This window comes from Typha angustifolia, chromosome 13, assembly GCF_048772165.1.
Source record: "Typha angustifolia cultivar Huaian chromosome 13, ASM4877216v1, whole genome shotgun sequence".
Lineage (NCBI taxonomy): Eukaryota > Viridiplantae > Streptophyta > Magnoliopsida > Poales > Typhaceae > Typha > Typha angustifolia.
The window spans coordinates 59,375-80,839 of NC_133251.1; the positions used below are offsets into that span (position 1 = coordinate 59,375).

The 21,465-nt window shown below is 37.0% G+C and overlaps 3 protein-coding genes and 2 non-coding genes across 7 annotated transcripts; all 5 read right to left on the bottom strand.

Annotated features, from left to right (window-relative positions):
• Positions 1-162: 162 nt before the first annotated feature.
• LOC140775221 (U4 spliceosomal RNA) lies at positions 163-319 on the bottom strand. The gene has a single exon (XR_012106709.1). It is a non-coding gene; the product is annotated as a U4 spliceosomal RNA (small nuclear RNA).
• A 247-nt stretch (positions 320-566) lies between these two features.
• LOC140773550 (E3 ubiquitin-protein ligase SINAT2-like) lies at positions 567-4,481 on the bottom strand. Of its 2 annotated transcripts, XM_073116165.1 has the most exons (5): positions 4,041-4,481; positions 2,946-3,272; positions 2,086-2,174; positions 1,501-1,887; positions 567-1,273 (listed from the first exon to the last, which is right to left on the bottom strand). In XM_073116165.1, exons 2-5 carry the CDS (start codon positions 2,977-2,979, stop codon positions 956-958), a joined length of 828 nt encoding a protein of 275 aa, XP_072972266.1. In that variant the 5' UTR covers positions 2,980-3,272; positions 4,041-4,481; the 3' UTR covers positions 567-955. The 2 variants fall into 2 exon arrangements, with proteins under 2 accessions (XP_072972266.1, XP_072972265.1); XM_073116164.1 differs by lacking the exon at positions 2,086-2,174 and having other exon boundaries at positions 4,041-4,469.
• A 477-nt stretch (positions 4,482-4,958) lies between these two features.
• LOC140773549 (myosin-binding protein 7-like) lies at positions 4,959-8,722 on the bottom strand. Of its 2 annotated transcripts, XM_073116163.1 has the most exons (4): positions 8,478-8,722; positions 7,084-8,305; positions 5,320-5,366; positions 4,959-5,233 (listed from the first exon to the last, which is right to left on the bottom strand). In XM_073116163.1, exons 2-4 carry the CDS (start codon positions 8,227-8,229, stop codon positions 5,137-5,139), a joined length of 1,290 nt encoding a protein of 429 aa, XP_072972264.1. In that variant the 5' UTR covers positions 8,230-8,305; positions 8,478-8,722; the 3' UTR covers positions 4,959-5,136. The 2 variants fall into 2 exon arrangements, with proteins under 2 accessions (XP_072972264.1, XP_072972263.1); XM_073116162.1 differs by having other exon boundaries at positions 7,084-8,722.
• Positions 8,723-9,642: 920 nt separating this feature from the next.
• LOC140775121 (kinesin-like protein KIN-12G) lies at positions 9,643-18,649 on the bottom strand. Its single transcript, XM_073118383.1, has 21 exons — positions 18,248-18,649; positions 17,513-17,668; positions 17,330-17,413; positions 16,938-17,057; positions 16,742-16,855; positions 16,424-16,516; positions 16,118-16,207; positions 15,858-15,928; positions 15,595-15,669; positions 15,412-15,499; positions 14,808-14,866; positions 14,633-14,696; positions 14,485-14,550; positions 13,947-14,105; positions 13,763-13,867; positions 13,163-13,398; positions 12,856-12,925; positions 12,719-12,775; positions 12,365-12,424; positions 12,177-12,256; positions 9,643-11,654 (listed from the first exon to the last, which is right to left on the bottom strand). The coding sequence occupies exons 1-21, from the start codon at positions 18,434-18,436 to the stop codon at positions 9,857-9,859; spliced, it is 3,834 nt and encodes a 1,277-aa protein (XP_072974484.1). The 5' UTR covers positions 18,437-18,649; the 3' UTR covers positions 9,643-9,856.
• A 2,722-nt stretch (positions 18,650-21,371) lies between these two features.
• TRNAR-CCU (transfer RNA arginine (anticodon CCU)) lies at positions 21,372-21,444 on the bottom strand. Its single transcript has one exon. It is a non-coding gene; the product is annotated as a tRNA-Arg (tRNA).
• Positions 21,445-21,465: the final 21 nt, after the last annotated feature.

Sequence of the window (21,465 nt, forward strand, 5' to 3'; positions counted from 1 at the left end):
ATTCACTTTTACATTCATATTAATCAACATAAAAACCTAAACCTATTACATACAATTTATCTTCTATCGTGTTTACTATAAAATGAAATTAACTAACAAGATACCCTATAACTCGTTTAATAATCAAATATTAGATAAAACTTTAGAGTTTTGATATTGTAGAGCTTTCCCCTGGATTAGAGGGAGCCCTTCCAGAAATTCTCAAAAGCGCTGGGCTGAACCCAGGCCTAAGAGGGGGTTTGGAAATAGTTTTCAACCAGCAATTGACGCGCCTCGGTTATAACCTCACTAGCTGCGTCATTGCCCCAAGCGCAAAGATACCTCCTTGAGCTTAGGCCTTCCTATTTTATAGCCTTCCCTGGACTCTTGGCCTGTCTAGCGACCGATGTGGGACTAAATTCTCACCTTTGACTCCGAGTCTCGGACTCATTAGCATTGGCGAAGAAATTCTGATGATTTCCCCCTGAATTTTAGGCTTAGAGATATAATAGATACATCTCTCAAACGGGCCTTATCCTTCCTCATTTATAGCTTATTTATTTGAAAAGCTAAACCTTCCAAGCTTATTCTAAACTCTATATTTTTTAACTGTCTGGAAATTAGAACTCAGAAAACTGTGTGATACAGCTAGCTAGCTGACTGATGGAAGCAAATAGCCAGCCCAAGATAAATTCCTCCTAGAAAAATAAAAAGAAAAGAAGATGATTGAAAAAAAAAAAACACACACACACACACACACACACACACTATTGGATTCAGTTATAGTTTCTGGCAGCCAGCCGTCGATTGCCGAATACAAGTGCACTCATAGATAGAAAGAAACTCATTTGCTGCATCATGCAGTATAACATCTCTCTGCATTGCTGAGCAGGCAACATGGTTCCATCCAGGGACTGCCGCAGAGATCAGACAACTGTGAATGGAACAGCATCGCTTCTTTTCTCTTCTTTTTCTCTCAAATATCCCTCCAGATTCTGCCCGTGACTCTCAACTTCAACTCCTGGTCACCGCCTGAGAAGTAGAGGGCCAGACTCCTCTGGACTATAAGCCCATCATGGCTATCTCGGACTGTCCCATGGTGGGCCCGGATGCTCCGAGGAACACCATGCCATGTCAGCTTCCGTCCATTACCACCGACCTCCAGGCTATAGCCAAACTTCCTTGCCTCTGATTCCTCACCGATGAACCGTACGAAGGCCATGTAAACTGGTTCACGACCAAGAAGGAATGCCTCAAAATGCAGACAGAAGTACTGGCCGAAGCAGTTGAAAAGCTAGGATCCAAGTACCAGAAAAGGCAATAACAACTACTGATTAGCTCAAAAGGAAAGCAGAGACATGAAAATAAACCGAAATAATTGTACTAAAAGATGTCAAAGAAACAAATGAAGAGCCATTTGCTTCATATGTGTGGCATGTGTCTCAGACAAAAGTAGAAGATTCTAATAAGCCTCATGGTTATGTATGTATACGAGGAAAGATAGCTATTAACTGAGCTTACTGTTAATGTCCAGGATACGTTGTCAACTGAGCAAGGGTCCTGTTTGACATAACGATGATTAAAGGTGCAGCCTGTTTGAAGATCCACCTTATGATTCTCCTGAAGATGTGACAGAAGAGCAGGAATATCTCCAGTAAAAGGACAATCTGAACCTGGGTGTGGACATATATATGGCCTGAAAGCACAGTGCACTTCATGCCGCAGCTTGTTATAATAAGGGTACATTTCTCCACAGCCAAAATGATGGTATACACAGGGCAGGTGAAGAGAACAAGCAAGTTTCTCCAGTGCCAAACATCTTATATCCCCAATTTCCTTTCTGCAGATTGGACATTTATTATAAACTTTGCTTTTGCAGGAAGAGCACAGGGTATGACCGCTTGGACACTGGATAAAGAGAAGGAAAATTAAACCATCTGAAAGTATTTCACCAGATAAGATAAACTCGGAAGAAATTCGAGATTTAACTACCTATTAGTGCACAGAATTGGAGTTTGATAACGTAAGAGACCTTACTAATTAAAGTGACTAGCTCACTAATTGACTTTTGGCTATATATAAAGCTCATAGGGATCAAGGGCTTACAGAAATAACAGAGCAAATGTCAATTGATTGCAAAATTATTCTGTCAGCACATGCATTCAATTCCTCTGCAACAACGTTAAAAGATAATCCTGTATGTACAGTACCCTAATCGGTGAATCTAGGACTATTGGTTATCAACTTCAGGCAAGAAAGGGTTTTGTATGCCCAAATGCATGTAATGGCTTCCATAAAGGAAGTCAAAAAAATTAAAATTAAAATTAAAATAAATCATGCCTTTTCCCTTCTGTGTCAAATGCTTCTGAGACATAGTATGCATTTTGAAAACTTGTTAGAAATTAGATGTGTCCTATTCTTCCCAAGATACATATGCATCTAGTATTCGTTTTACTACCATTTCTTCAAAAAGAGAAATCCAAAAGTAGTATACTTCTAATTTTGGACAGAAAAGGACTGGGCCCAGTTATAATTTATCAAAGATTGTCAGCTGGATATGTCATATCTCATATACTATGTGGAATCTTGATTAAAAATGGATAGCACATTTACTTAACTTTTCCTGTAAATTGATTCAGAATAACTCAGAAGAGGTTATGGCAGGGAGTTGAATTAATCTTGATGTAGGACAAAACAGTAAATTGGTAAATTGAAGAAAATCTTGTTAACAAAACATATAGCAGGTGAATCCGTGCATGTAAGTGAATCTACAGAGGATAAATATATGTAACTAATGAGAAAGTAGCACAATCTGCCAGCCCAACGAATTTGAGGTAACTTGTTATGACTAAGGAGTCACAAATTTCTTTTATAACATTTGTTGGGATATGTGAAATTCCTTACTCAAAATGCAAACCTGAGTCATTAAATGGAACAATATCTAGTTCAATGATGTGCAGACAAACCTGTTGAATAGGTGGAAACATAGCACTGTTGCATACAGGGCACTCCAATAATCCATCGATGTCATTGTTTATAAGTATAGCAGGTTTCTTTCCCTTCATAACTTTGGATTGGGTGTATATCTGCTTCTTTGAACTGATGGATCTGCAGTTGGAATCTTCAGATAATGAAGATGAGTCATCTATGCTTATAGGATGAGACGCAGAAGATGATCCACCAAGCATCTGTTTCTTCCCCATCTTAAGATTTATCATGTCGTGATACGCATAGATGAAAAGCCGCCTTCATTTTATCTTTGTGAAGATGAAGCTGCAGATATGAACATCAGCCTGCAGATTCATGCATAACTGTATCATATAAAGCTGCAACGATCCTTGATCACTAGCAAATAAGTATGTTCCTAATCAAGAATGTTCAGGTACTGGAAATGGAACATCATAATCCAAGTTCCTATCCAGGGTCAATTTCAAAAAAAAAAAATTCATAGTTTCATCACAATATCAAACAATGAACTGCTTATCAAAGCATAGTAATTCTTTCAAGGAACTGGTTAGAACAGAGGAATTTGGAACCATGGCTACAGCGCAGAGAAAAATATACAAAATAAGCAATAGTAGTACAGAAAACAGGAAAAGAAAAGGAAACGGAATCAGAGGAGATCTTTATTAGATAAGACTAAAAAAATCATAGCAACTAGTGGAAATTCCCAAGATTTATCGCCAAAATAAAACATGAACGACAGAAACTTTGAAAAGTAGCCAGTAATAAGCTGCCAATGATTTCCAGATTGAGTCATGAATGCACGTACTTGTTCCTCCAGACTAATCCCTTCCAGTAAAAACAGAGGAATGGTTTATTTCACTTAAAACGAATTTGAGATTGCCATAGTAATATCAGAGGCGACCGAACCCCCAATTTGATATTGCCATCTAAACATCAATCGAATTCATCGGTAGAATAAGAAAGGGAAAGAAGACATGAAATCACATAAAAAATAGGAACCCTAGATCCAAACGAGTCCATGGCCAGAGAAATAGAGATCGGAAACCAAACAGCATTACTTGGATAGGCATCGCATCGAAATTGGAAGCACTTACCAAATAATATAACAACCTCTAGTTGATTTCTTCTCCTAGCGATCCAAAGGATCTCCTCAGAGCGAGCGAGGGAGGGAGGAAGGCTTTGTTGGTTGTTAAGGGAATGGAATGGTACGGTGAGGAATGAGCGGAGAACCAAAGGGAGATTGGGGGGACAAGTAGACAACTACGCCGCGTGGACGCTCCCAAACGTACGGGTTTCTCAAAACGGCTTTGACGTAAAGACACAAAGTACCCTCATCAGTTTCCAAAACAAAGGGCCTTGGAGATCAGATATTTTTAAGAGATGCTGCAGGTCGGTGGTTGTTGGTCTCCGAACAAGAAGATTACGGCGTTACGAATAGGTTCCGGTGTACCCGGCCGTACACGAGAGGGTGGGTCAACTTAGTTCGGATGGGTATACTCTTATTAGCTGATAGGACTTCAAATACCCTTGTCCTAAATCCTAATACGAACACTTAATAAAGAATATTGTTATGCCTACAAACACATTTCTGACGTGGCATCATTTTATCCAGACGATCATCCTGTTTGTAGGTATAATATTACTCGAAATTTAAACGTGATGTCTAAGAGGTTATAGGAGGGAGGATACTAGCCATTTTTTGGGCTCATATCCTATTTTGCCATTTATTAGGAAGAAACAATGAGCATCAAGTTTTTCTTTAATTGACGAGTAAATTGTTGTAAAGTACTACATACAATCTTTCCATGAAAAAAAGAACAGAAAAAGAAGAAGAAGAAGAAGAAGAAGAAGAAGATAGTTCGTCAGAAATAAGGTTAACAAGGAAAATAGCAAAACTTCATCAGAAATAAAAGCATGCATGTAACGTTACATGTACATGCCTACCTTTACATGTACATGCCTACCTTTACATGTACATGCCTACCTTTCACCCGGTGGGCGCACAAAGAATATTCAAGTAGGAAAAGCCGATCAGAAATGCGAAAAAATTCTTGTTCAACTACATCCCATAAAATCCATGAAAGAATGCACCAATCTCCAGTGAAAAGAGAAAGCAACATCTACTTCGGGCTACAATCAATGAGCAGCTCTTTAAGAGGAAACTCAAAGAGATGATTGGTTGAATCTCCCCTATGTTCTTGTAAGATATCTTCGATGCCTTGGGCGAGGATACTTGTCTAATAGCAGCAATAATCCAGCATTGCTGCGGGACAACCCAAAAGGATACCTGCCGTTGACATTGAAGGAAGCAGTTAAACATCATCAAAACCTGTAGAGAAAATCATAACCAGCAAACATGACAAAGTAACTCACTTGATTCGGGTTGGCTTCTTTCTCCAGAAAAAAATAGATGCAATCCACTGAAGCAAAATGAAAATAAAAAAAGGTTAGAGTTGATACCCAGTGTAGCATGTTAACTCTGATGGCAGATATTGATGTCTGAAATATGGAAACAAAATTCTATCCGAAGCTACTATATTATACTTTGACAACCTAATCGCCAAGTTATTGGTAAAAATCAAATCTTGTGAAAGGCAAGAAGAAAAACCACTGCAATACGCTTAATTGTATGCTAAGATACGATCATCACTCGCCATGTAATTGCTCTAATTAAGGCTCACAACATTTTTCTCATCACAACCACAGACACTTGGCTCAGCCATATTTGAAAAGCATCGATAGGAAATTAATAAAAAGGAATCCTGATACTTTCTAGAGCAAGGGGGAATCTGAAATATTGTTGGCAATCTGAGAAGTGGATAATAGCTTCTCCGCAAAAGTATTGCCATCAGATCAATGGCCAAGCATAGTTAGTTATCTCTGAATTACTATAGAATTCATATCAGAAAATGAATCAGGACACTAAGAATTATGCAAGAACATCCTAAAGAGATTGTGTTAAACAGTATCGATTATCTAGCTTCATAAGATCAAAGGTTTGTATAAGTTGTAGGACTAAAAGCAAAGAAAGAAAAAACAAAAATAGAATAAGCATTATAGGTGCCAAACCAACCCTAGAGAAGTTCTCAATAGCCTGCTCCAGTGAGACCCTGGGACTAAATGTACACATGCAGAATGCAGGGCAACAAGCAGACTCGCAAAAAACCAGAAAAACTATAGATTAACCTAGTGTCATCCAATATACCTCTACGGCTCTATCAGTCGCAAGCAACGAACTGACCACAAAGCGATTTCCTTTTGCCAAGCTTGATGGACACTAAGAGCCAAATAGACTATTTTATTCCACTAATAACAGTCTTTATGAAGTGACTTTAACACAATTGCATCAACTTAATAATATTGAACAATCTCAACAGGGTAATCATCTACCACCTCAATCTTCTTCTTATGTCATGATCTCCATCATACATGAGAAATCTGATTTGAATATTATCTAGACCTTAGCATCACTCTACTTGGCTTATCACGTACATGTCACTGTGATTCTTGGTACCTAGGTATAACTTGTCATATTTTCTTACCAAGTACTGATGTGGTGTTTACATCTCAGGACAAGCTCAACAACAAGCTCAATAATAGTAAAGATTGTTGTTGCATTATACAAGTGAAAATCACATTGAAATATTTGTTAAGCTTATCAAATGATGAAAGAGTCTTTGTTTATGGCTAAGTCATCAGCTATCATTCAAACAAATAAAAAGAGGGAATTTCCTGCTCACAGCAGTAAACCAAACCAAAATACAATCATAGAGTCGAGGAGCATTCTCGCCGGAAGTTATTCTGAAAAGTACTGTGCATGAAAATTTAACATACTAATGAAGCAATTTTTATAGTTTTTGGTATATACCATAACAATTTGAATTATACCTCCTTCCTGTCAGCATGTACTTTCTATTTGCAGGACATCTATGTCATGTTTGCATTCTCAACTACTTCCATATATGTTGATTGATTAGGAATCTAGGTGATACTACTTCTGGGTTATTCAGACACATTTTCTTACTCTTTACCCGCTAGAACAAGAAAGCTTAAAATAAGTAATAAATAACTCAAGCTTCCTCATATAATTAGCCAACCTAGAAACAATAAGGAAATCATCTAATAACAGGAAATTACCTTCACTGCTGACATGATCGAGAACTTCTTGATAAATGATGTCCTTCTGAAGACCCTCCTCTCAGGTGCCACCTCCTTAGAAAGTTGCTGTGAAATTTCCTTCAGCAAAACCGCTTGTGCTTTATCCTTGCCCATGGAAATGATAACCTGTCTCATCGATTCCCGATCTGCTTCGAGCGCCTCCAGCCTCATGTACAGGTTCCTTATCTCTTCCTCCTCCACAAGATCAGCATCCTTCCTGTTTCCAAAACCTCTTGGTGTGCTTGTGTAGCCATTAGGTGGCAGATGTACTGCATCAATTGTGTAGACTCTATCGCACATATCATCCCTGCCACTACCGTCTGATGCGCGATCCACGACCATAGGGAATTCCTCTCCCTTATTGAATGGGCTTGATCCAGAGCCATTGCTATCGACAGAGAACCTCCTAAGATGCCTTGGCCGGAGGGGAGACTGATCGACTACTCCCTTCTCTACGAAGCTACCAAAATGGCTGCCACTGCTCGGCACCCTCTCCAGCTGGTCGATGCGCTGCTCCAGCCTCTCTAAATGGGCCTGCGGTGTCCCCTCAAATTGAAGATTGTCAGGATCAGCAGCATCCACGGAGTGCATGGTGCAACACCTCAAAGGAGGGTAGTCATAATAGGCGTCGGGGGTTTGGGGATCAGAATAGAGGGGAATGCCGAAGCTGAGAAGCCGGTGCTTGTAGGCCTCGACTTGGCAGGAGAGGGAGTGAAGGGCCTGTTCGCGCTTGAAGAGGAGGTCCTCAAGGTTGGTGATCTCCTGGTTGTCGTGAGTCATCTTCTCCTCGGCGATGAGTTTGAACTGGCGGGCGTCCATCTGGGCCTCCGCCTTCTCCCGCTGGAGCCGGAGTATCATCGACATGGCCTCGTTCGCGGCGCTGGCCGCCGCATTCCGCTCGGCCTCTAGCTCTCCGTTTAGATTCCGAATCAACTGTTGGTGGCTAACAAGGGCCTCGCGTAGCGCAGCGGCCTCGTTCTCGATGTCGACTAGGGCTACAACTTCCTCCTGCTCCTCCTCTTCCAACTGCTCCAGCTTTCGCTTTAGCGAGCATCGCCATGTAGCGGAGGGGGCGGAGCAGCAGAGGCAGGAGCAGGCGCACGTGTCTGGCTCCTCCGGATCCATGGATGCGCGACCAGGATCGAAAGCCCCGACGCTTGTCCGCACGGGCTACCGCGTTGCCGTCGAGGTGTCGAGGGGGCTAATGATTCGAAAAATAGGTATTATTTGGAGAGGAAAGGAGAAGAGGAGAGAAACGGAGGGAGGGGAGGGAAGGGAAGGGAAGGAGAGTTCGAATTTTTGGTTTTCGAAAAAAAAAAACCTAATAGGGCAGACTAGGATAAAGGAAACAATGAGAAGATAAGAAAATTTACTTCTTTCTCCGGCCCCTCCTTCTCTCTCCTCTTCTTCCTGCCTTGGATTTTCTCCATTGTTTTTTAGTATTATTATTTTCTACCTGCTCGCTCAACATTTGGCTTTAACCATAACTTGGGTCGGAAAGGATGGGATCGGGTAGGAGGAGGCGGACGCGGAGACGGAGATGGAGACGGAGACGGAGACGGAGGCGGAGGAGGGAAGAAAAAGCAAAGCAAAAGAGGAGGAGCGTGTCAGATGAATGCACCAAAAACAATGCCTTTTTATTTATTAAGCCTCCCGCTTACTACCTACCTACCTGCAGTTGGCAGTCGACCACTTTTTATTTTTAGTTTTATTTTTATAAGAGCGGTCAAGCAGTTGAGGTGAAAACGGAATGGATTAGATCTTATCTATTGTGATATTCCAATTTATATTGAATCCGTGATACAGATTAAAGAACAATATCTAGCACATTAATTAATTTAAAATGTTATAAAATTATATATATAATTTAATACTTTTATATGACTCTCTGAAGTCTAATCTAGTTTTTACATATTATTAATTACAGATATGTATTTACAAAATAAATATGGATTATATATAAGATTCAATCTATATGTAACTAAATTCACTGTCCAAATTCGAACATAATAGAAATATATAGATATAGAAATAGATATAGTATAATTATCTGACGGGCCCGTTTTCAACCTAAGAGGAGGTCAATTTTTTAAATCTTTAAAGAAAAATTTAATGTTTTTGACATATCTGGTAAGATGATGATGATGATGATTACTAGACTCATTCCAAGAAATTTGAGGGCGGGCGAAGCTAACAAACTCATCGACTGCCACATATACATTACTTGGTAGTTGGTATCAGCTACCAGGTAAAAGAAAAATAATATAAAGAAAAAATAATAAAGAGAAGCAATCTCTGAGCAACTGCACTCGAGATATTACAACTAACACTGGATGAACAGTTAGGGAGTGACATTTTTTTTTTTTTTTTTTTTTTGGAAAACTACATGACAAGGGGTAGAGATGGTAGATGCTACTGCACTAGAGGGGCCATCTTCTCCCTGCTAAGAGACTGCATCAGTAAGAAGAAACCATAAGCTTAGTTTGCTAAGGCCAAAGATAAGTTTCTTCTTTCTGAAGAAAAAGGAAACATGCTTGATGCAACACACAAGATACATTTTCCTTTCATTATTTCTCCAACTTAGGGTGGAAAAATTACATATGTCATCCATATCTCCAATGTCATGAGTCAAACTTCTTTGGTTCAAAGGCCATGTACATAAAGGTAAGCTTTATTAGAGAAAAGCTAAGCCTATTTGCCTGTTCACCGTGAAGAAATTTAATGCTAACCAGCAGGCCGGCAGGCCAACAAACTACCTATCACTACCAACAGGTAACAATGACTTAGCTTCAACAACACACATCCGGATTTCACCAAGCTCGCGTACTACTTTTTCAGACAAATACGGTGAGCAATCATCTGAATTGGAGGGCGTTATGAATCTTTTTCCCTGCGAAAGCTCATTCAATTTCTGTGTCGCTAAGTGATGTTTGGTTTGTAGCTCACCCAAACTTCTCATCTCCTGTTGTGCAACCTCCTCGGACATCCTAATCTCTTCCTCTTTCAAGTCCACTTCAAAAATGCACTGCTGATAATCGAGTAGCAAAGTCTCCGTTTCAGTCTTCCACTCATTTCTCATCTCCAATAAGATCTTCATCTCCTGGACTACCTGTTGACACTCCTGCTCAGCTTCCTGCAGTGAGAGAATACAGTCCTTGATTCCTGTTTCAAGGCTTCCGATCTTGGTATCGAGAACTTCAGACTTGTTGGTCAAGTTCACAATTTCCTTTTGCAGTGTGGCAAGCTGTTCCCTTGACTGCTTTATTTCAGCAGAAACCTTAGTTCGCTCTTCCTCGGACTTCAGAAGTTCAGAAGCTTTGCCAAAATTCAGGACTTTTGGTGCTGAAACATCAGCCTTATCCAAATTATCAATTGCAAATAAAACTCTTTCCGTCTCCTTCTTCCTAGCTTCTGCATCATGGAGTTTCAGTTTAAGATTGTCAACTTTTTTTCTCAACTCAGATTCAGATTGCCGAGCCTTTGTGTGAGCAGAAGAGAGTTCATCCTTACAGGTCCGGAGATGTCTTAATTCTTCTTTCTTTTGCTCCAGATGTCCAACACATGCACTGATCCCAGCCCTAGCTTGGGCTTCTCTTTCTTCTAAGTACTGAACTTTTAAGCAAAAGTTCTGGAGTTCTAACTTTATTGCCATAAATTTGTTATCCACAATTCTTTTTCTTTCCTGTGCTTGGGAGAGAACAAGCTTGAGGGCAGTGATACTTTGTTGTTTAGAATGAAAATTTTGATGCAATCTTTTGACATTTTCTGAAAGTTCATCAACCTGAGCAATTGTTTCCTCAAATAATTGAAAATATTTAACACCCTCTTCTGCCGAGGCAAGCTTATCTTCCACCTGGCCCAACTTAGTTTTGACTAGATACAGCACCTCTTCTGACACTTCTGCATGCATAGCATCTACCTCGGATCTTTCCCTTTGCTCCTCAGAATACCTTTTTTCGTCTAGTTCCACAAACATCTGAGGAGATCTTATCTCTTCCATATCCAGAGATGTGTTATGCTCAGACAGCATTCTTTTAAATTCATCTCTCTCCTTCATGGCTTTCTCATACAAACCCATTAATTTCTCATTCTCTTCATGCATCTCTTGGAGTTGAAGCTCCAGCTTTTCGGCATCTTTATTTACGACGTCATTCTTGTGACTGGAATACTTATCATCATTGCAGGAAGATAAGCTGTTATCTTGCTCCTGAGTATTCTCAATTTGAAAAATATTCTCACCCTGAAAAGTGACACCTTCTGATACAGCATGCTCATAAAGCTCAATCAATTTGTTGTTATCCTCAATCAGAACTTTAAATTTCACTCGCAATTCCTCATTCTCCTTGGCTAATGCAATTGCAGTTTCATGAGCCTCTGCTTCTCGTTGACTTGCGGCAGCAATTGCATCAACCATTGTCTTAAGTTCCATCTGAGCATCAGGTAACTCGTGTAGATCTGAATCTGTTGTGCCACTGAGTAGAAGCACGTCTTCATTTGAAGAATGAGACTTTTGTTGATCTTCCAACAAAGAGACTAACTCATCAACACGCCTGCAGATTTATAACTCTTATAAATATAAATCCATGAAAATAACTGAACAGAACAGATATTTAAACTGACGCTTGCACATCTATTACTAAGAAGCGCTGTCTAAACTGTCTTCTCAGCAGAAGATGGGTGGCTCTAAAGCCAGTTTCTAGTTGAAAAAAATCCTAAATTCATTGGGGGAGGAAATAGAAATTAAAGAGTGTACATGCACACAAAAATATAGTGTAGATAGATGTTTTTTACTTCATTATATCATATTCATAGGAACAAAATCAAATAAACTATCACAACTGTGTGTGTATAGAATAATAGACCATGTTGCACTGGAGTGAACTTCAACAAATAGAAGAAAATAGAAATGAACAAGGAAATGAAGAGCTAGATGCCTTTCTTGCAGTAAGAATAGTTCAAGCAATTTGCTTAAGTTGGAGACTCAAGCACATAAATGAAACAATACGAGCAAAACAATGAAAAGAATCAACATTATATAATGCTAGAGACAAAATTAGGGAACCAACTTATACCTCTCCAACTTTTCTTTGGCTTCAAGACAACAATTTAAATTTTTACGAAGTGCTTCAATTTCCTTCTGATTTTGAATAGCCTGTAAAAGTCATCTATTAGTTGATATGTAAGACTACAGTTGACTGAACGAAGCAAAACAATACCAGATCTTCGAAAGAAGAAGCTGAAACGATGTTATATGACCAACCTGCAGATGAAGGAACTCATTTTCTTCATTGCCTGAAGGTTCCCAAGATAAGGAGAGTTCCTGCACAGAAATGTGGGAGAGATTATAAATGAGGAATAAGAAAATATACTGAAACTATTTCGCTCACAAATTTAGAGCTATTCATGTCCATCACAAACTGATATACATGAAGGCTACGAGAATCATTAAAGAAGGTATACAATATCTTCAGCTTTAGTACCCTACTAGATTGATCAAAAGAAAAGAGCCTTCTAAGAATCTATGGCTAATCGTCTTCCCAAGACACCTAAAAATATATGACCCTGCTACGAAATTTGATGGCAATATTCACTTATGCAAAATTACAACAGAAACCTGAACAACAGCTTGCTCCTTATCGTGCATAAGTTTCCAATCCAGTGCTTCCAACAACTGCAAGAAACATCCTGTATAAGCAGAGAAACTAGAACAGCAACAAAGTTGAGAAAGTTTAATGTAATATCAATTGACACCTTATCTTGTAAAACAGTGATTTGTTCTTGCATAATTTCTCTTTCACCTTCTTCAACAAATGCCTGCAATCTAAAAGTGCAAAGATATATAATTGATAATGATGGACAAGATTCTCACCTAAAATGAATAAACAGTTTGAACATACAGCAAACATGATGCATTATCATCTTATTTCCCATATCAATTGTATTTTTAATTTGCAGAGTGAGAATGGATAAACCATGAAAATGTAGTAAGCATACTAGGAAGTCTATAAGGTCATAGAAAAACCAAAAAGTGTAATGCATGGGAAATTATGATGCAAACCTTCTTAATTCTTCTTTGAGCTGCAAAGTTTCCATTGCAAATCTAGTGATTTCTGGGTTACGATCAATCTGGTTCCTGAGAGCCTCTATTTCCTTCAGAAGCTCATCCTTTTCTTGCAAAAGATGTGCTTCAACTGATAATTTCCCAGAAGCAACTGCCTCCAACCTTTTAACAGCTTCTTCACGGAAGCGGAGTCTCATTTTCAAACTTCTTACTTCCTCTGTTCTTTGAGCAGCCTAAAGAGCAGAGTGTCATTATATTACTTAGACAACTGATAGACAATCCATGTCTAACATTTTAAGCAACTAAACTAGTAGTAGCACAATATGCAAGAAAGAGTATACACTCTACATTGGCCATAGCAGTGATCCAGTGAACATATAGAAGAGCTCCCGATGTATTAAAAAAAAAATTAGATTATTTTTAGGCTTTTTGAAGAAAAAATGACAAATCCATTGGTTAGTCTAAGAATATCTCGCAAAACATTTAATCTAGGAAAACTACTATGCCCATGTCGCACCGTTATTTTGGTCATACATCATAAAGTATCTTAGAAGTTAGAACTACTCGGTGATCAATTAAAAGAAGATAGCTGCTGACCAGCTGCTCTGCAGCCTGCTTCCCAGCTGATATTGACTTCAATGTCATTTCTTTTTCCTGATCCCTTCTGAAAGCTGCAACGAGGGCAGCTTCATACTCCTTCCTCTAAAATAAAAGAGAAAAAGAAAAGGCTAAGAAAGTCAAAGAAGAAATTTAACAAAGCACAAGAATAAGAGATGTATACCTGTGATAATCTTTTATCAAATGTAAGAGGACTGCATTCTCCTTGACCCACATCCCATTTGAAGGAGCCAGGAGATTCTAAAATAGTTCCACACAAGCCATCACCTTCAGGTTTCTCAGATCCCCCGTTGACCAATCCTCGTAACCGATTCACCTCTTTCTGCATGAATTCCATGGACAGTTGACTTCAGAAAATGGAAGTGCAAGAATCTTCCTACGAAAGATCTATTAGATAGAAATACCAGGAAAATTCATTTTAAAAGTTAGCATTCAATACTTATGTCCTGCGTAGAGAGCATGGAGTCTGCAAGATACAGTAATGATAGCTACTGTTCAGTATATGCATTGATTAGAAGTACGACTGGTCTACAAGTGAAAGTAGCAGGTGAAAGTAGACATTCCAGTGCATGAGGCTCCCACTAAATTAAGCAGGGATACAAATTGCAATACATTATCCATTCTTTTCTAGTTACATCAAGCAATAGAAGGAATGGAGCAAGTATCAGGCTATCAGCACATAAGTATATACTCCATAGTACCTTCAACTGCTGAATCTGCATACGCATGCTAAGAACATCTCCAGAGGCATCCTCATTCACAATTGCCTACAAATAGACACCTCAACCGACTTATGTTCATGCTTATAGCAAACAGGTAAAGCTAAATCTGAAATGCCGGGTTACTCACATTATTCCTAATAAACTTTGCACGTTGAGCAAATTTCAATGTGCTTAAGGTCTCCAATGCACAGCTAGAGCATCCAAAGAAATTAATTAACATGTAAAACGAAGAGGTACAAGAAAGAGACAAGTTGACTAGTTGAGTACTAGATTTAGCCCAGAAATTCTAGTAAAAGCAATACCAATTAGATGGGCTAATATTTGCAATAATGATAGTTTTTGAGTTCCCTCCAAGTGAGTCCTGAAAATAAGAAGATACACCAACAATATTGAGTAATTCTACCATGACACAAGGCCAATAACATTCACAGTCATTAAAATGAGAAAGATAGGAAACTGAAAACAAAATATGACATCTTGTAGTGGATAAGAATCTCACAGAGGAGTCTCTTTATTGTTCTTTCCACCTCTAAACCTAAAAATTAACCACTAGCACTTACAAGCATATTCATTTTCTTTCTGAGCATTAAGGTCACTGTTATAAGTAATAATTCTACAATAAAAGTTAACCAGTTATGACTTCCCATCGTCATTAACTTCATATATTTTTCTGAAAATCAAACTCTCAGTTAGAAAACTGATTAGTTTTGAGAAGAATATAATAATTGGACATCAACATTATAGAGAATGAATACTTGTCAATATTTGTTGTTTCCCCTTCCTAAAGTACATCTTACTTAAACTTAATCAGGATGTAACTATGTAGTGTACATCTCATAGCTATAAATATTATAATGCATTTAAGACAAGCTCAAACAAGATTTTCGATGTCACAAACTTCATTACCTGAAGAAGAAAGGTCAGTTTTGAATCACGATAAGGTACATGGAGTGACTTCTTATTTGAGAGACCAACAAGATTCATAATTACAAGTCTGTAAAAATCAAAACAAGCATCAAATATGGTTAGGGTGGATAAGGTCGAATTAGAAACATCAAAATGCATACAGAAAGAATCTAGTCTACAAACCCTAAAGTTGAAAGTGACTTATTGATGTTGGTCGCTTCTTTAAGGCGTTCCCCTTCAGCACCTGAGCTCTTTTGCCTGCAATTGAACCATTATGCACAAGTATGAAGAAACCTAGAATAATTACTTTCAAACATATTTATAGCCACTGCATATTTCACTGCGTCAACAAAAACAGAAATATGTCCAGGCATATAAAGTGTTGAAAAGAAATAATTAAATAACAAGTCATCACTAGCATATAATCAAAGAGCCTAAGAGCTCACCGCTCTGAACCAGCAAGGTCTACGAGATTAAGCCGCGAAAACCTATGATGGGTAATGCCTTGAGATTCCCACTGAAAAATGCAATGTCATGCTATTCAGAGTTACTCAAATAACTGAAGTGAATTTCACCATATAATTATTTAGTTGTAATTCAACTTAGGATCAAAAGCTTCCAAGGCCCCAAACCTTTATCAATAAACTCGTAGCAGTAATGCTGCTTTGTGATAGGTGTAAATGCAAAAGAGATTTGGATTACATACCTTACTTTCTATGACACAAGTAAAAACACTGTGAGAACGGCTGCTTGCTCGGTTCATATTTGTGGCAGCCACCTTTCTGTTTGCTGCTCCCTGAGAAGAAATTGATTTTCAATGTAAAATCAACTCTACCAGAAAATAACCAACATAAACAAAGTTACTGTAACATATTTAGCTTGGTATATCAAATTATTCTACCATTTTACTTGGACATACCATGGATCTAGTCAAAAGAAGGCTACTTCAATTTCTAGAGTAATCTGGATTACAATATTAACATAAATATAATAAAAAAATAGTTGACAATACCTGAATAAGTTGTTGCATAACATCTCGAGCACTTGAAACCTCATATTCTGTCAGATTTTCAACATATACACCTTTTCTTGCATCTTCTCTTATCTGCAAGAGATAAATATTTATTCTTTTAATTTCATGCTTCAAAGTATGCATGAAATGATAATACACAGCTATAGAGATGATAAATGTGCACTAGAATGGTAGTTTATAAGGTGAGTGCACACAGAATAAATAATCAATAATTGAGATGCTGGATATTAATACACTGACAAGCAATAGAGAATTGCACAAGACACTGACTACCATCTTTGCAATTTTAATGTCTACCTGTAAATTAGCAGAATTTGGGTCGAGTAGATCTAAAATATGTTCATTATATATTTCCAAGAATGAACATTTACAAGTAAATCGCAGCTTTTCATCTCTTCGAATCTCTTTTTCCTGTCAGTAACAATCAAAGAATCAACAATATAGCAAATATAACGAAGAAAAGAAACTGAATAGAAGGTGAGAATAAGCTTACCTTCTGAATTCTAGAGAAGAGATATTCAAATACTCGAGGTGTCATCCCACAATTAACACTATGCCTACGTGTTCCACCTTCAATGTCTCCTAACATAGTATGCGTCTTTCCACTACCAGTCTGAAAAAAGAAAATGAATTAGAAAGTCAGGGTCCTCATGTAGCTGTAGCTCAGCACTAGGGCAACCTCTTATATCTGTAGTAACCCAGTAATCAGGACACCAGGAAAAACTAAAAGATCTCTACAGCATGATCTGCCAAAACATAATTTAATATGCAAAACCCCATAGCATAGTGTTGTAAAGGTGAGAATTCAAAGCATCTAAGCAATGAACTTCTAAATGTGGATGTATTCAAGTAAATAATTAAATAGAAGCTGTAGGTAGAGCTCACTTGACCATATGCAAACATGCAGCTATTGTAACCTGCTACGCAATTTTCTACCATTGGCACTCCAGCCACTTTGAACAGCTTTTCCTGTTAAGGACCAGGATGATAGTTCATAAGATCAATGACACCACAAAGCAATAAATCTACAAAGGAAAAGAAAAAAAGGAAAAAAAAAAAAAAGGTTACCTGGCTAACATGCTCATCAGCAACATGATCAAAAGTGAAACGGGATTCTGGGTGTCCAATCCAAGTAATAGTTTGACTGCTATCTTGTTTAACACATATGTTTTGTCCTTGGAGGGATATCTCAGTACTGCTGAGGGGTCGTATACGAATGACAACCTGCTTTCCGCGAAATAATGAGAACATTTAAAAGCAAGAGATGAACACACAGCATAGAAGCAAGGAGGGACAAAAGTAGCAGGTGCTAGCTGACACGAACAAGAGCAATTGAAAAACTCAAAGCAGTCTAGATATCTCAACTGCCGGTTTGCTTTGACTAGTCAATTTTGAACCAATGCATGATTAACCCCACCACCAATCAGTTGGCAGTTCTATAAGACAATTTTAATACTCAAATACCAAGAGGCATTGAATATTAAAGTGTAAACAGACAACAAAGCCTTGGTTTTCAGAAGAACATATAAATAAAATAAAATAAAATAAATAAATAAAAAAATCAAATGTAATGCTCGATAGGTAATATGTATATAGATACACTTTGTACTTTCTGGGACTGCTGACCATTAGCAGAAACTACAAAGATGCAGTGCTCTCCTTCAACATAAAAGTGAAGTTTTAAATAATACGAAAACAAGTTTTCAAACATAAATAAGAAGAAATAAACATTTGCAACAAAGGAGAAAACTTTATAGGGAAAAATGTGTAGAGTCTCGTTACTTGAACCCCAAACTTAATTACCTGAACGTTGTTATCCTTCCAAAAGGACGGGTCTTCATGAAGTTCGAACTTATGCACAGGGAACCCAGAAGAGACGATACTGGTATCACCGTTCCCCTCGTTTCCACTTGTATTGTCCGCATCGGATTCCTCCCCTTCAGGATCTTGTAATCGAACAAGGTTTCTCACTGGATCCGCGACCGCCGGCATCCTATTGATCAGAAATCAAACCCTAGAATAGTAAAATAGAGATCGGCTATCTGAGCACCCTAACAAGCGACGACCGCAGAGAGAGAGGGAGAGAGAGTCTTGTAATAGAAAAATTTTAGGGTTTCTGAACACCTAAATCGGAGGAGTGATGGCGATTTAGGGGGAGAGTAGGAGAAACAGGAAGGGACTCAGTCACTCAGGTAGGGAAGGAGAGTGGAGAGGCGGAGGAGATTCAAAAGATGTAGTCCTTTTTCTTGCAATATATTTACTCCTCCTTTGATGGACGGTGTGAAGATGGTCGACGGACGGTGGAGATGGGAAGAATTCAAATTTCGTGACCGTTTAGACTTTAGATACAAAAGAGTGTTTTGACCAAACTACCCCTCTCCCAAACTTTATTTATTGAAAGTGATCTATTTTTATCATCTCATCCATTGGTCCAGATAAAACGCTGAACTAATTAATATTTATATTAAATATATTTTATTTTTTGTCTAAATTAGCGTGGCATGGTTAAATAATTTAAAAAACTGAACAGTGAGCTTATTTTCTCATTTTTTTTCTAATTTGTTTATGAATAAAAATATCAATCCCCTTTTTATATAAACATTTCTTTTAATATTAATAGCTCATTTTCTCTTCTTATTTTCTTTCAATTCATAACCTATTTCTCATTGTTTCTTCCTAATCTCAAAAATCGAATATAAAATTATTCAAATAAAAAAAAAATTAGATACCGCGTCGGTTAATCATTTGGACACAGCCATGTTAGTTTAGACAAAAAAGAGTATCACTTTAGTCAGTCGTAAAAACAATAATTAATTTAAAATTTTTTTTTTAAATACAAAGAAAGAAATTAAATAAAATTACTTGTTTCATTTAGTCAGTGATCTATCACTATTTCACATGGGGCAAACCAATCAGATCAGAAAACTAATAGAATGACTTGGTGAATTAGTTATCTAGGTATCAATTATAAGATGTTTTCTTCTTGTTCAGCACCTTTATCCACATATAAAAAAAACATGTAGAAGTTTAGCATTTCTATTTTTGAAAATGCGTACTGTTCTGCATTTTACTCGGTTTTCTTTTTTAAGCCCTTATGGCTAATTTTGTGGGCAAGAGCACACAGAATTCGATGAGCATCTTATTGTGAGAAATTATCAACACTTCACTATGACTAAGTAGTTCACAGATCAATTCTAATTTTAAATAATTATTATTAAAAAAATTATTTAGTAATTTAATTGTTTGGTTCAATGGTTCAATTCGATTGATAACTCAACAGTACAGTTAACTTAGAGGAGTAGCTTGACGATGCAACAGCTTGAAGCATATCTATAGAATATTTTTAGTGAAACTTTAATACATTTATATCTTGAGATAGTTAGTTATTTTGTCTAGCTGTATCTAGTCTTTCTAGTCTTTAGACTCTTGCATGATTATTTTTAATCTTATAGAGAAAAATTGATGAGAATTTAATAGTATTTAAGACTAAATTGCTGATCTTAATAACAAATTAGAATCCTAGATGAATTAAACCTCACCATTCCCTTCTTCTTCCTCTCTCTCTTCCTTTTCTTCCAACATTTGGTTGGTTAAACCCTCTCTCTTCCATCTAGCATCAGCCACCCCTCAAGAGCTCTCTCCCTCCTATCTAATTAGCATGTTAGATACAAGGTAGTGCTGATCAGGTCAATGATTTACCCAAATAAACCATTTATCAAATCCTCGTTATTTGGTTAAACTTACAAATTTTCCTTACTGAATATGGATGGAGATGGCTTGTTACGTATAAAATGCTAATCTTATCTTTTATTTGTAAGGTAGATGCTTAGCAATCAGTGATTTATGTAAAAAATTATTAATCAAATTAGTGTTTTACTTAATTAATTGCAACAAACATGATATTGGCTTCCTACACGTAAAATGCTAAACAGATTAGTATGTTACCCTCGGGGCAATTGAATTGGTTAGCAATTTCAACTGAAAGGAAAAGAAAATTTACATATAATATTCTGTCTTTTAATGAAATTATAATTTACACCCTATATGTTTATTATTTGTAAATCAAGCCTTATGATTTGGTGATTGTATGCAAAAAAATACTCTACTGTTAGATTAGTTAGTTAAACTTAACTAAATATATAAATTAAGTTAACTATACTAAAAAAATTATATAAATACCTTTTGCCAAGTCATACTAAGGGCATTTTAATTAGCTTAGAAATAAGGATATTTTAATTATTTTAGATAAAAGGGCATTTTAATTAATTTAGAAATAAAATATCTATAATATCTATACTTAATAGAATTCTCACGGTGTTAATCTAACCCAGGATATTTTCTATACATATACACTAATCATAAAGCTTAATTTATAAATAGTAAAAATATAGAATGTAAACTATAATTAAGTTAAAAAATACAGTGTTATATGCAAATTTCTCAAACGGTGAGTGGATAGAAATAGACCTCTTTTGATATCAAATTTGAGTAGTTTATTTTGATAAGTAAAATAGTTAATAAATTTTATCTTTCGTACTTATGCCGAAAATTAGTTTATTTATTCCTTGTATTTTAAAAATCTCAAACTAATTCCTATATTTATGACTAAATTAAAATTATTAATTTTTCCTTTGAACTTAATATAATGCTAAAATAATTAAAATACATCTGTCATGTTTATTAGAAAAAACATACATATGAGATAATGCAGCTAAATTATCAAAATAGTCATAATACTTAGTTAACTTATGTGAGACTTTTAGATTAAGAGATAAAATGCATTTAACTCGAAATAAAGAAGAGAGTTTGCGACAAACTCTCAAAAGCAAGTGAAACATTTATGGGTCAAAACAAAAATATTAATTTGGACCGGGCTAAATTGTAAACATAAGATTATAAGGGCCGAAGTGAAAAATTATAATCTGTACGCGCCAGGTAGGGGTCGAACCTACGACTTTCTGCTTAGGAAACAGACGCTCTATCCACTGAGCTACAGGCGCAGTCTTAGCAATGCAGTTCTG

What these genes read in the sequence shown, in the direction of transcription:
- LOC140773550 (XM_073116164.1), bottom strand. Translation starts at nt 3,197, where the DNA reads ATGATAAATCTTAAGATGGGGAAGAAACAGATGCTTGGTGGATCATCT. An exon ending in TGTTTCCACCTATTCAACAG is followed by an intron (nt 1,888 to 2,945) that starts GTTTGTCTGCAC and finishes CTCTTTATCCAG; the next exon opens with TGTCCAAGCGGTCATACCCT. An exon ending in ACGTATCCTGGACATTAACA is followed by an intron (nt 1,274 to 1,500) that starts GTAAGCTCAGTT and finishes CTTGGATCCTAG; the next exon opens with CTTTTCAACTGCTTCGGCCA.
- LOC140773549 (XM_073116163.1), bottom strand. Translation starts at nt 8,229, where the DNA reads ATGGATCCGGAGGAGCCAGACACGTGCGCCTGCTCCTGCCTCTGCTGC. An exon ending in CGATCATGTCAGCAGTGAAG is followed by an intron (nt 5,367 to 7,083) that starts GTAATTTCCTGT and finishes ATTTTGCTTCAG; the next exon opens with TGGATTGCATCTATTTTTTT. An exon ending in AAGAAGCCAACCCGAATCAA is followed by an intron (nt 5,234 to 5,319) that starts GTGAGTTACTTT and finishes TGTCAACGGCAG; the next exon opens with GTATCCTTTTGGGTTGTCCC.
- LOC140775121 (XM_073118383.1), bottom strand. Translation starts at nt 18,436, where the DNA reads ATGCCGGCGGTCGCGGATCCAGTGAGAAACCTTGTTCGATTACAAGAT. An exon ending in AATATTAGCCCATCTAATTG is followed by an intron (nt 14,697 to 14,807) that starts GTATTGCTTTTA and finishes TGGATGCTCTAG; the next exon opens with CTGTGCATTGGAGACCTTAA. An exon ending in AGGAGCAAGCTGTTGTTCAG is followed by an intron (nt 12,425 to 12,718) that starts GTTTCTGTTGTA and finishes ATTTCTGTGCAG; the next exon opens with GAACTCTCCTTATCTTGGGA.